This window comes from Symphalangus syndactylus, chromosome 11 (genome assembly GCF_028878055.3).
Source record: "Symphalangus syndactylus isolate Jambi chromosome 11, NHGRI_mSymSyn1-v2.1_pri, whole genome shotgun sequence".
Classification (NCBI taxonomy): Eukaryota; Metazoa; Chordata; class Mammalia; order Primates; family Hylobatidae; genus Symphalangus; species Symphalangus syndactylus.
The window spans coordinates 25625096-25638681 of NC_072433.2; the positions used below are offsets into that span (position 1 = coordinate 25625096).

Sequence of the window (13586 nt, forward strand, 5' to 3'; positions counted from 1 at the left end):
GACCCAGAGGGGACTCCTCGCCTCCCCACGGCCCCAGTAGAGCCTGGAAAAAGGGAGGAGAAGTAGCATGTTTACAGCTGAGGAAGCGGGGGCAGGACAGGGCAGGGACCTTTGGTCAGAACGCCCCTCCCAGTAAGCGGGGGAGGCCCCATGAGATGCGGTAGCCGTTTGTTTGCTTCTCACTGCCAGGAGGAAATTAAAGAGAATCTGCCACTTCCTTCCGCCCCAAGTGGGACGAGGAAGGCGGGGGACGGGAGGGACTATGTGGTGTGATCTGCCAAACATAAGGGCCCCAAATTGCTGTCATCAGCCGCCTCCAGTGCCCCACTGCCCAAAGCAGGCACCTCATCAGGTCTGAGACTCCAGGCAGCTGTCAGGCTTGGAGACTCTGGGGATCAGACCAACACTCCCCACCCCACTGGACTAGTCCCTTACTGGGGCATCCGTTACCCTAGTCTTTCTTCCAGATTCCATATCACCTCTCATCAGGACAATTGATGCCCAGTGCGTCAGGTGTACCATCAGTAGAATGGGCTTCTTGGGCCTTCCTAACTAGGCCCAAGTCCAGTGATACCCCATTCCCCACCTCTACCAGACCCACAGAGATGGGCAGGAGATCCAATTTGGAAAGCTCTAGCTCTGCACAGAGGGTGGGAGTAGAATAATTATGCCAGGACACAAGCCCATTTATGAAGATGCCCAAGGCTGAAGCAGCCAGCCGTGGGTGAGGGTAAGGGGTGTCTTTATTGCACAGTACCAATGTCAGGTTGGGGAGTTACCACCTGAAAAGCTCCTGTTTTCAAAGAGAACTTGACCCTGTCACTCAGATCCACCAAAGGGGCCAGGATCCACCCCTGGGCGGCCCCTGGTCCATGCTCTAGGCTGATGGCCCCTGCCAGGACATCTAACTCCTGCCAGGCAAGACCAGCAAATTGTTCAACGGCATCTGGTTCATGCTGTGGCGTCCACAGCCACCTTAGCACCAGGCCCATGGAGGGGGTGACTAGGGCAGGAAGAGTAGTCACCAGCCTTCCAGGGGGCTTTCTTCACCACTTCCCAAGGCCACAAAGGGCTTCTTGCACAGATCCCCAGGTTGTGCTAGCTCCTGAGCTCTGGGGCCCCCAGGGTCTTGGTCAGGAGCCTCCCTCTTTCGCTTGTGCAAGGAAGGGCTCTCTTCACCCAGCCGACCCTCAGGGAGGCCCTGGCTCCGCAGACAGACGATGGCTGCAGCCTGCTCCGCTAGTTTCTTGGACTTGTCCCTGGGCAAACAGAGGGCAATAAGGTGAGGGGCAGGGTGCAGGGCTGTGAGGCCTGACTCTACACACCCTTGGCAGATTCTGACAAAACTGAGTAAGGGGTCACCATCCAGGGATGCCACTGCCCACATATACCATCTACCCAACCCTCTGGGACAATGCTGGATGTGTGGGCAGAATGCCCACTCTCCGCCCCACCCCAAGCCTCTTCTCCTATGATGAGGAAACTTACCACAAGGTAGACTGATACTTTTGTTCAGCAACGGTGACAATAGAGGAGAACAGGCGATCTAGAGGGCGTTGAACCTGGTACAAAGAGAAAAGGAAACACATGGCCAGAGAAATGAGCCCTGTAGGCCAACCTGCTGGGGTCAAATCAAAGGCAGATAAAAGGAAGTATTTCCAACCTAAGTCAAATGAAGGCTGCCTGTATCACATGCTCCTCCCAAGCAAAAGTGCCCAGTGGAGAAAGGCAGATGCACAAATACACAATGACCTCAAGTGTCTGGAGCTGTCATGGACCTAAGCAAAGCGCAGCAGAGCCCTTAGCTGCACATGACTATGGAGCCTCCTGCTGACATCTGGATAGGCCAGGTCCCCAAAATGAGGAGTCACCAGATGCCAAAAGGGTGAGAAGGGACAAGCTAGGAGCAGAGAAGGCACACCTGGCAGAGGGACCAGGTGACTTGGCTGGAGCAAAGGGCTGCAGGGATGAAACTGGAAGGAGCGAGGCACGTGGAAGGGTCTCAGGCTCTATGCTGAGGTGCTGGCTTGATCCTTCAGACACTGGGGAGCTGCTGACTTGAGGAGACAGAAGTTAGATTTGTTTTGGAAAAGTCACTGTGGTGGGGGTGGGGACACAGACACAACCCCCAGAAGGTATAAGCCTCGAGGCTGGAAGACCAGTCCAGATGAGGCAGAGCAGCCTAAGGAAGGCATGGCCGCAAGGACGAAAGGAAGTGAAGCAAGCCTATCTCACGGTTTCCACCCCAGGGGCACCACATCTGGGACTCAATTCTGTGCCCCACTGGCTGAGGCTTGATCCAAAAACATGCCTGGGCCAGGTGCGGCGGCTCGCGCCTGTAATCCTAGCACTTTGGGAGGCTGAGGTGGGGGGATCATCTGAGGTCAGGAGTTCGAGACCAGCCTGGTCAAGATAGTGAAACCCCATCTCTACTAAAAATACAAAAAAGTGAGCCAGGCGTGGCGGTACCCACCTGTAATCCCAGCTACTCGGGAGGATGACACAGGAGAATCACTTGAACCTGGAGGTGGAGGTTGCAGTGGGCCAAGATCGTGCCACTGCACTGCAGCCTAAGCAACAGAGTGAGACTCTGTCTCCAAAAAAAAAAACAGAGCGAGACTCCGTCTCAAAAAAAAAAATAAATAAATAATAATAATAATTAAATAAAATTTTTAAAAAAGGCTCATGACTTATAATCCCAGCACTTTGGGAGGCTGAGGAAGGAGGACCACTTGAGCACAGGAGTTTGAGACCAGCCTGCCTGGGCAACAAAGCAAGACCCCATTTCCTTTTTTTTTTTTTAGACAGAGTCTTGCTCTGCCACCCAGGCTGGAGTGCAGTGGCATGATCTCAGCTAACTGCAACCTCCGCCTCCAGGTTTAAGCAGTTCTCTGCCTCAGCCTCCCAAGTAGCTGGGATTACAGGCACCCACCACCACGTCCAGCTAATTTTTGTATTTTTAGGAGAAACAGGGTTTCATCATCTTAGCCAGGCTGGTCTTGAACTCCTGACCTCATGTTCCACCTGCCTCGGCCTCCCAAAGTGCTGGGATTACAGGCATGAGCCACCGTGCCCGGCCGAGACCTCATTTCTAAAAAATAAAAAATAAAAATTAGACTCTGTTTCAAAAAAAAAAAAAAAAGAGAGATGTCTGGCTGAACTGGACAACAGGCCACTGTAAGAGGGGAGGGGCTATCAGCAACTGACCTGGCCACCAGCAGCTTCTCCATGCCTACAGTGGTCAAGGCCAGGCTCCAGCCTGGCAGTCTAGAGTTGAGGGTGTAAGCCATGGGAGTGCTGTGACTGGCTACAGGGCAGGCCACAGCCAGGAACTCACCGTTTCATACACAGGCTGTGCCAACTTCTCCCTCCGGCACCACTCTAGTAGGCACGTCTTAGGGGTGATCTGGGCTGGGTATGCTCTCCTGGAGAAAGGAAGGGAAGCAGTTAGGGTCACCCACCATCACCACTCCCTCCCTCAGCCAGGGCACTACTCAGCTCCTGAAAGGAGCTGCAGAAATGAGAGGAACTGAGACACCAAGCTGCTGCCTTAAGGCTTCTGTACTTGCTCCCCTAGGCTCCCATTCTTGTCCTACCAGCAGCTTGGACCTGGGTTCTCCCTAAAGGGAAGATGAATTTTGGCATGCTAAGGAAATTGTAGGGGAAGGGGGAATGAACTCCCAGTACTCTGAGGTCCAGACTAGAAAAACAATCTTCAACATCCAAGAAGGAAGCTTGCCACTCAAGACAAGATCAGTAGGGAGTGGGTGGAGGCGGGCAATGGAGGTGGCCAGACAATGGTCTCAGGATCTAGCTCAGCACCCACCCTGATTCCGTCTGCCAAGTGTCATGATCTGCTGCAGCCATGGACACTTGCAATCTGGTTTCAGAGTCAGCCTGTGACAGGGTGACACAGTGACAGGGTGGGAGGGGTCATATTCCAACTTCCCAACTGGAACTCTCCCTGGCATCTGACTGCCCAACAGCTATTCCCCCCCACCCTGCTCCCCCACCGCCACCACACACCTCTGCCAGACAAGACTGGCTCCTGTCTGGTCCTGGGGACTGGGGAAAGGCTCAGATCCCAGAGGAGGGCACCATTCAAAGCTGAGTCACAATCTGAGGTGTAAGCAGCTTGAGAGGGCACCACAGGGCTGGTGAGGGGCAGTGGGTGTGGGTAGGAGCTGCAGAGCCAAATGACGGCTAGGGTCCTGCTATTGTTTGAGGAGCTTCATGCAAGCAGCCAGCTCCTCAGGGCCTTGGAAAAGCACAGACTTTCAGGAACAGGAGACAAGTCCCCCCTGCCCTGAGTTGCGGGAGGCAGTAAGTCAGGGAAAAAGTAGAGTTCAGTTACCCTTGGGACAGCCTTTCAGGAACTATCTTTCCTGAAAGCACCTTCTATGGGATGCTGAAAATTTAGAACAAGTTTCCAAACCAACAAGACCTGTGGTCCCTACGTTTGACATTAAGCACATACAGCAGCCAGTTTGCTGGCCCAGTGGGACCCCAAGGGTGCTGGCCCCAGCCCAAGCTAAGGCCAAGCTGGAGACCTACCGGTCAAACTTGACAGCCATCTTAATGACACCAGAGGTATCTTCAGCTGGCTCCCCTGTCTCCTCTGAAGTCTTGGCTGAGAGCTTGGCCCGCTGGGCATCCAGCTCCTGTGTGGTCTCCTCATAGAAGGCACCAAGGCCAAAGGCCTCACTAAGGAGGAAGAAGCAGATCAGGGCAAACACTTTAGCAGAGCCAGCATCTGGGGTACTGCAGGACCCCAGGGCCCCACCACTGAGAAACTCCTCTACCACATACACCAAAACACCACCGGGGCCTGGCCATCAGAATGTACCTCCTGCTCAGCCCTGGGATTACCGTGGACTGGAAAATGGAAAGTGAATGTGAACCCAAGCGTGGACACTAGAGGGAGGCTGGGCTGGGTGGCAAAGGTTGTAAAGGTCACCCCCACCACCTGCAGCCTCTCTCCTGAGGGGGAGCACACAGATGGTGTCCCCAGCCAGCCGTGACTGAGTTGACCAATGCTGATCAAGCACATGGGCCCATGGGAGGAAGAGACAGAGGCCCGACCACTAAGTGGTTCCCCACTTCCCGCCCAGCCACAGGCAGTTACACATGGGTCTCAGCTGACACTGAGGCACCACCCAGAGCTACAGAGTTATGTGGGGTAGGGACTGAACCAATGCCACAAGCCAAGGGTGGGAAGAGGGCTCTGGTAAGGGTTTTTCCCTTCTAGGAAACATCTTGAAGGCTGGAAGACTCAAACGAAGATAGATCCCCAATTGGCAAAAGTGGTTCAGAAAGGCATCTATGAAAAAGAGAGGCTACAGATAGCTCACGTGAGAGGGAGAGAGCCTTCCAGGCAGAGGACCCATTACAAGCACAGGTGTGGAGTTCTGGAAGCAGACAGGTAGACAGGGAGCTGTGGGGGCAGTGGCTAGGCCAGCTTGTGAAGGGCCTCAGCTGTCAACCATCTGAGCTAGAGCTACACCTCATCTAGAGAATCAATAGGTGGTCTCTCAAACTGCAGGGTGATGGATGTGAGTGCAGGCTCAAGGTAGAGGCTCCATGCTACAGCCCAATTCTCCTGACCACTGGTTCCTGGGGGCCTGGCCTGTGACCATCCCATTTATGGAAAAAAAACCCCTGCCTTTGCATTCCTCTATCCTTCTAGTACCCTAGTTCCCAGAGCTCTGCTGATCCATCCAGGGATGGGACGTTTCAAAGCTTTCAAAGAATCCCCTTCTGGGAGGCAAAGCTGTATCATCCCTCCACTCCTCTACATCTACATCCAGAAGCTGTGTCCCTGGTCCCCTAGTGGAGTCAGCTTAGGGCTTAAAGTCAAACTTGGGCAATGTGTACAAGGACAGATGGACATCTTATTGTGCCTCTTACCAAATTTCTTGGGAAGATTGGGCAGCATGGAGCAATCTTCCCTGGGGCGACTCCAGCTGTTCTCGTAGCATCTGGCACAAGCAGTACTTGGTGTTGGTGTAGTAGTTGTCATACTGCACCGCCTGAGAAAAGAAATGACTCGCCTGATGCCCAGGCAGGCTCTAAGTCCTGGGCTATGCTCTGATGGCAGGGAAAGGGGCCCCAAAAAGGCACCAGAGATGTATGTGCAGCCAAGGCAATGTGACCCCCATAAGAAGAACCACCACTGGCCAGGAGCAGTGGCTCACATCTGTAATCCTAGCACTCTGAGAGGCCAATGCAGAAGGATTGCTTGAGGCTAGGAGTTCAAGAGCAGCCTGGGCAACATAAGACTCAACTCTACAAAAATTAAAAAAAGAAAATTATCAGCTGGGCGCAGTGGCTCACGCCTGTAATCACAGCACCTTGGGAGGCCAAGGCGGGCGGATCACCTGAGGTCAGGAGTTCGAGACCAGCCTGACAAACATGGTGAAGCCCTGTCTCTACTAAAAATACAAAATCAGCTGGGCGTGGTAGCGGGTGCCTGTAATCCCAGCTACTCGGGAGGCTGAGGCAGAAGAATTGCTTGAACCCCGGAGGCGAAGGTTGCAGTGAGCCGAGATCGTGCCATTGCACTCCAGCCTGGGCGACAACAGCAAAACTCCGTCTCAAAAAAAAAAAAAGGAAAAAGAAAATTAGCCAGGCATGTTGGCACACACCTGTAGCCATAGCAACTAGGGAGGCTAAGGCAAGAGGACTGCTTGCACCCAGGAGTTGTGGCTGTAGTGAGCTATGATCATGCCACTGCATTCCAGCCTGGGCAACAGAGTGAGACCCTATCTAAAATTTAAAAAAAAATAAAAATAAATAAAAAAGCCACTTCAACCTTGGTCGTCTACTCCTCCAGCTAGTGGTACAAAGCTGGAGGGTCACAGCCAAGGCCCACGGTCAGAAACACACTCTCCTGGACAGCCTGACTGAGGTCTCGAACTGCGGGAGCCCCTTCCTGCTTCAGCCACCACAGAGGACCTACTGCCAAGTATCTTTCAGGGCAGGGAGGGGAAACACACCAAATTCTGGCATGGGAGGTCCAGTGCCAGGAAAGGGGTGAGATTCTTCTATTCCTTCTAACCAGAATGGGCACCTTCCCTTCCCACATCTTGAATAGCCTCTAACTTCCCCCTACATGGGTAAAACACAGCATCATTAATTCACATGTGTTACTCATCACTACATTTATCTATACAAGTGTGAGGTGCAACTGTCACCATCACTCCACAGACTACGAAATGAAGGCTCAGGGAGGCAAGATGACTGCCAGGGACACCCAGTGGAAGCCGGCTGGCTGGAGGCAGGGCAGGAGAGCAGTAGTGGGTGAAGGTGGCCTTCCCCAGCCCTCCAGGACACCCTCCCATTCCCCACCCCCTATGCTGCTCTAGTAACTCCATGTGGGCCTATTACTTCAGTGCCTGGGAAAGTGCCACAGCACACTCGGGACAAAGTGGGAAGTAAGTCGGGGAGCCCCGGCTGGCAGCAAGTCCTTGATTCAGTTTGTCTGGGAAGAAGGCACCTGGCTGGACCAGAAGCAGCCCTGCCTATGCTTGAAAGCCTCTCCCTTTCTCTGTGATAGCACACCCTCTCGAGGAGCTGCCAAGGGATGGCTCAGCAGGAATGATAACATCACCTTTCACCCAGTGAGCAAGCTCAGCACTGTTCAGCACATCTTCTTGGCCACAGACTTGCCAGCTGGCCAAAAAGCTGGACAGCTGACCTGGGCTGGGGCAAGCCCTCCCTTGCCATGGAGCTATCCCAGACCACTGGAGAGCTGGTGGTCACCAACTTGCCCAGCAGGACACCAGAACCAAGGGGTGAGGGCTGCAGCATTGAACAGGAAATAGGACAAAGGCTGCCCAGCTCTGGACACAGACCTCAGGGCATCTTACCATCCCAGCTTGCACAGCCATGGAAATACTCACATACCATGGAAGCCACGGGCACTCCTAGGCAGGTATGAACCCTAGGACTGAAGAGGAGGGTGCAACTCTGCTCTGGGCAAGGACTGCACCCTCTGTTCATACCCAATTCACTGAAGAATTTGTGGACCACTCACTGTCTCTCCCTGTAGACATGTGCAGCTGATCAGAGTCCTACAGAGTTCCAGGGTTATGCCAAAGAGATAAGGCAAGTGAACTCTTCATTTTCTTTTATAGGGATATGACCTTGGCACTACCCTCAACCTCTCAATGAGAAGAAACTGGTTTAGAAAAGGCCATTCCCAGCCTGGGCAACATAGGCAGACCTCATCTCTATTAAAAAAATAAAAAATTAGCTGAGTGTGGTGGCACATGCCTGTAGTCCCAGCTACTTGGGATGCTGAGGCAGGAGGATCACTTGAGCCCAGGAGGTCAAGACTGCAGTGAGTCATGATTATGCCACTATGCTCACACCTGGGCAACAGAGCGAGACCCCATCTTAAAAAAAAAAAAAAAGCTATTCCCTAAGTAGAGGGTTATAGTTAAAGCATTCTGGAATTAGCAATAGCAAAGTTTTAGAAGTGATTTTGACTGATGAGTCAAATCAGGTGAGAAATTTCTCAATTGCTCCTCTTGGCTGTGGCTGCTCCTGAGCCAACCTATAAGCACATATGCCTTTGATGATGCAGAACCCACAGTCCATGTACATGTGCCTCTTTATGTGCAGCATGTGAGAAAAAGAAAGATATATATCATGTATTTGGGGCTCCAACAGCATCCTGGATCTAGAAGGTTCTTGCTATGACCTGCAAACCTCTGGAAGCTTTAGGAGATGGTAGGGGTATGCCCCCCAGCATCCTCCCTTAGCACGGCGGCTGGGGAGACCCAATACAGCAGTGAGCTAGTGCAGCTACACTACATAAGCTAAAAAGAAAAGGAGAGGAACAGCAAGCATGGCTGGCAGCTGGGGGCTCACACAAAGTGCTCTCTGCAGGAGTGTGGTAGACAGTGAGAAATGCTTGTTTTGAAAAAGTACAGAGACGTACGTATCTGATGTATTTCTGCATGACCTCCTCCAGGGGCCGCAGACCCTCCTTGAGGAAGATAGATGGGTTCCACATGGCTGCTCGGGCCACCATCACGGAAGAGGCTGCCGTGGCTTGTCGAAAGTCCTCTATGTCTGAATACCGTTGGATGTGGTCATGAGATCCTCCGCTAAAAAGCAACCAGAGGGTTAGGGGTGTCCCCATCATGGAACCTATCAGCATTTTCAGAAAAAGGCAGCTCTCAGATCTGCCACTGATTAACAATGTGAATTTGGCCAAGTCCCATCAGCTATCAGAGCTTCAGTAAAGTGGATATTAGAATCCATATGCCATTATGAAGTTAGGAGCACTAACTGAGATAATACATGTAAAGTGCCTGGCACTTAATAGGTAATCCAGGAAATTTACTTTCCTTGCCCCTAATCTAAAACAGTGGCTACAGCCAGCCCACATCTGGAGACATGGGTCCACAACTGGGCTATTGGGGCTACAGGAAAACCCCCAAGCCGAATGGGCCACTTACATGTTCACTGAGGGCTAAGTCAAAACCCTAGCGAGAGGAACAGACACCCTGGTGATGACAAGAGGAGGGAAGGAGGCCCAGTTAGGTCATACTTTCCCCTCCCTGCAGCCTGCTGCTCCAAGGACCCCCTGCTCTGTCTCCGTACATTTCATCAGGAGTCAGGCAGCAGCCTCAGTTCTGAGACAGGCATGCAGAGGGGAGGGTCTCAGGCAGCAGCAGAAGGAACAGGTCTGGGGTCTTGTGGAAAGCCCTGCCCCTTCCAAGCCACCCCTAAAACTTTTCACTCTAGGGAAGGCTGGGCCTGGCTACCACCCAGCCCTCAGCTCTGTGGGACAGAGTACATGATGAAGACAGGAGGCTTACTTGGCTATGACAGGAATGGAGAGGGTATCAGCAATGGCTTTGATGACTTCACAGCTGACAGGATGCTGAGGTCGCTCCTCCCGCTTCCTTGGAGATAGAAAGATGGGGCTGAGGGCTGAGCACCAAAAGTCACGTCACCACTCACACAGGGTTACCTCAGCCAAACCTTACTGTCCTCCCCACTGAACCTCAAGAAGGTCAGGTGGCCATATGGCCATCAAGGACAGGTGGCAGGGAATGGCTCTCCCTGCCCTCTGGAGAAGAACTGTGAGGGGCAGGGGCAGCACAGATCCATGCTGAGACGGCAAGTCCAGCTCTTGGAGGCCTGCAGGGGAGGCCTGGCTGCAGGGGGGCAAGGTGGGTGGCCTGGCTCCCAAGGTCATGTTGCTTTTCCCTACCTTCCCTTTGTCTCTGCCAGAGATGAGGGACAGGGCCATAAGAGTGCTGCCCCTACTGTCCCAGTCCTGCCCTCTCCAAGGGACTGGGAACAGCTGCTGCTGCTCAGACTGGCCACTCCCACACAGCTGCCAATGCCAAAGCCAAGTTGCACAGCTGATCCTAGGGAGAGACACCTGACACAGGGTAGGCCCCGCACCAAGGGAAGGTCACGGACCATGGCAGCCACACCACGGCACAAGGGAGGCAGGACCACAACCTGGGGCCCCTCCTTCCAAAGTCAACTGCAAGTTCTTGTGCTTGAGTTTTAGGGCTGCTGACATGAGGCCTGACCTGAGCTGTGCTCAGAGACAAAGCAGGCAAGATGGTCGACCAGATAGCCCTTGTCCAGCTCTTGTTTGAGTATGTCCCCTCTGCTATACTCTTGTTCTTTTATTTTTGATATGGTGTTTCGTTCTTGTTGCCCAGGCTGGAATGCAATGGTGCAATCTCGGCTCACTGCAACCTCCACCTACTGGGTTCAGGCAATTCTGCCTCAGCCTCCCAAGTAGCTGGGATTACAGGCATGAGCTACCATGCCTGGCTAATTTTGTATTTTTTTTTAGTAGAAACGGGGTTTCACCATGTTGGTCAGGCTGGTCTTGAACTCCTGACCTCATGTGATCCGCCCGCCTCGGCCTCCTAAAGTGCTGGGATTCTAGGCGTTAGCCACCGCACCCAGGCCCCTCTGCTATACTCAACAAAAGGGTCAAGGGCTAGGCCGGGCGCGGTGGCTCACGCTTGTAATCCCAGCACTTTGGGAGGCCGAGGCGGGCGGATCATGAGGTCAGGAGATCGAGACCACGGTGAAACCCCGTCTCTACTAAAAATACAAAAAAATTAGCTGGGCGTGGTGGTGGGCGCCTGTAGTCCCAGCTACTCGGAGAGGCTGAGGCAGGAGAATGGCGTGAACCCAGGACGCAGAGCTTGCAGTGAGCCGAGATTGCGCCACTGCACTCCAGCCTGGGTGACACAGCGAGACTCCGTCTCAAAAAAAAAAAAAAAAAAAAAAAGGGTCAAGGGCCTCAGGGCCTCAGAGAGCCCTGTCAACCTAGCCCCTACCTCTGTCTCCCTACATCTCCAGCTTTGATGGTCACAAAGGGCTTTTAGCCCATCTCAACAGCTTTGATGGTCACAAAGGGCTTCTTCAAACTCACCCAAATCTGTCTTCCGAGTGTTCCCAACTACTGGTAAAAAAATAATAGCATCTTGTATTAAGATAATACTGGCTGGGCATGGTGGCTGACGCCTGTAATCCCTGCACTTTGGGAGGCCAAGGTGGGTGGATCACTTGAGGTCAGGAGTTTGAGACCAGCCTGGCCAACATGGTGAAACCCCATCTCTACTAAAAATAAAAAATAAAAAAAATAGCCAGGCATGGTGGCAGGCACCTGTAATCCCAGCTACTCAGGAGGCTGAGGCAGGAGAATTGCTTGAACCCAGGAGGCGAAGGTTGCAGTGAGCTGAGATCATGCCACTGCACTCCAGCCTGGGCAACAGAGCAAGACTCCGTCTCAAAAAAAAAAAAAAAGAGAGAGAAAGAATACTACATGCCAGGCACTGTGCCAAGGATTTATATTCACAATCTCATAAAAGCCTTGGGACAACCCTATAAAGTAGAAATTATCTTAATTTCTAAACAAGGAATGTTGTGCTCAGAAAGGTTAAGTGATTTCCCAAGGATATACAGCTAACAAGCAGCAGAGCCGAGATCTCAAACCAGGGAGTCTGAATCCAAAGCCTGCTGCCTTGGGAAGGCGCATATGTGTACAAGTGTGTACTCCTCCCTCCTGGCTTCAACCCAAGCAACTCTGCTTTGCTCTGCTTTGTATGAAGGGAGTTCTGGGTTCCCTTCTCTGAAAATGTTGTTAAGAACACAATCAAAAACTTGGGCTCTTCCTATAAGACCCCTAAGCCCAAAGGAACATCACTCAGAGAAGAGAGGTCCTTCTGGTCCAAGTCTACTGACCTGAGATGCTGTACAAAAGCACATCCTGGACACAGGGAACAAGTGTGACTGGTAAGCCAAGGGTGGCCTTCAGAACCTCAGCTCTCAGCATAGAGTACATTAGCTATAGCTAGAAGGATTGTTTAGTCATTGTAACAGCTGGCAGTCCAACAGATGCAGACAAGAGAGGCAGAGCCTTTAAAAGACTAGGCTGGGTATGGTGGCTCAAGCCTGTAATCCCAGCACTTTGAGGGGCTGAGGCAGGAGGATCACTTAAGCCCAGGAGTTTGAGAACAGCCTGGGCAACATAAGGAGATCCCGTCAGTACAAAAAAATAAAAAATTAGCCAGGTGTGGTGGCATGTGCCTGTAGTTTCAGCTACTCAAGAGGCTGAGGCAGGAGGATCGCTTGACCCCAGGAGTTTGAGGCTGCAGTGAGCTGATTGTGCCACTTCACTCCAGCCCGGGTAACAGAGCAAGACTGTCTCAAAAAACAACAACAACAATGAATTATTTAAACAATGTTTATTTAAACAAAGCAGTCTGTCTGGGATTATTCAATGGAGAAGTCACTGCTCAATATAATAGAAAGAAAATGAGGCTGGGCCTGGTGGCTCATGCCTGTAATCCCAGTACTTTGGGAGGCCAAGGTGGGCGGATCACCTGAGATCAGGAGTTTGAAACCGGCCTGGCCAACGTGGTGAAACCCTGTCTCTACTAAAAATATAAAAATTAGCTGGGCATGGTGGAGCACGCCTGTAATCTCAGCTACTCGGGAGGCTGAGGCAGGAGAATCACTTGAACCCGGGAGATGGAAATTGCAGTGAGCCAAGACTGCGCTACTGCACTCTAGCCTGGGTGACAGAATGACAAAGAGAGAGGAGGAGAGGAGGAGAGAGGAGAGGGGAGGCAGAGGGGAGGCGGAGGGGAGGAGTGGGAAGGGACAGGGGAGGAGATGGGAGGGGAGAGGGGACGAGATGGGAGGGGAGAGGGGAGGAGATGGGAGGGGAGAGGGGAGGAGATGGGAGGGGGAAGGGGGAGGGGGGAAAGGGGAGGAGATGGGAGGGGGAGGGGGAGGGGAGAAGAGGGGAGGGGGAGGGGAGGAAGGAAAGAAGGAAGGAAGGAGGGAGGGAAGGAAGGGAGGGAGGGAGGGAAGGAAGGGAGGGAGGGAGGGAAGGAAATAAATGAGATTTTTCTCATGAGGGTCAGAATTCCACCACGTACTGGGTGCATGGTATGATTTTGAGCAAATTACTCAATCTCTAGCATTTACACATCCTGATGGTAGAGGTGTTTCTCCTTTCTTAGTCTCTCTGCATCTCTAAACCTCAGTACCTACCCTCAATAGGCACTCCATGAATGAAAGAAAGGCAA

The 13586-nt window shown here is 52.5% G+C and overlaps 1 protein-coding gene across 8 annotated transcripts in view; it reads right to left on the minus strand.

The window, feature by feature from the left end:
• Window positions 1-686: 686 nt before the first annotated feature.
• The window catches only part of DUS2 (dihydrouridine synthase 2), a 61129-nt gene continuing 48229 nt past the window's right edge, over window positions 687-13586 (minus strand). For 6 of the 8 annotated variants that reach the window (XM_055298217.2, XM_055298216.2, XM_055298214.2 and 3 more), the window contains 7 exons: window positions 9831-9917; window positions 8945-9113; window positions 5908-6029; window positions 4555-4704; window positions 3338-3425; window positions 1489-1562; window positions 687-1259 (listed from right to left, as the gene is read on the minus strand). In XM_055298217.2, the coding sequence (XP_055154192.1) occupies window positions 1022-1259; window positions 1489-1562; window positions 3338-3425; window positions 4555-4704; window positions 5908-6029; window positions 8945-9113; window positions 9831-9917 (928 nt within the window). In that variant the 3' untranslated portion in view covers window positions 687-1021. Of the gene's footprint in view, window positions 1260-1488; window positions 1563-1921; window positions 2058-3337; window positions 3426-4554; window positions 4705-5907; window positions 6030-8944; window positions 9114-9830; window positions 9918-13586 lie in introns of all 8 variants that reach the window. The other 2 variants (XR_010114154.1, XR_010114155.1) reach the window with 2 other exon arrangements.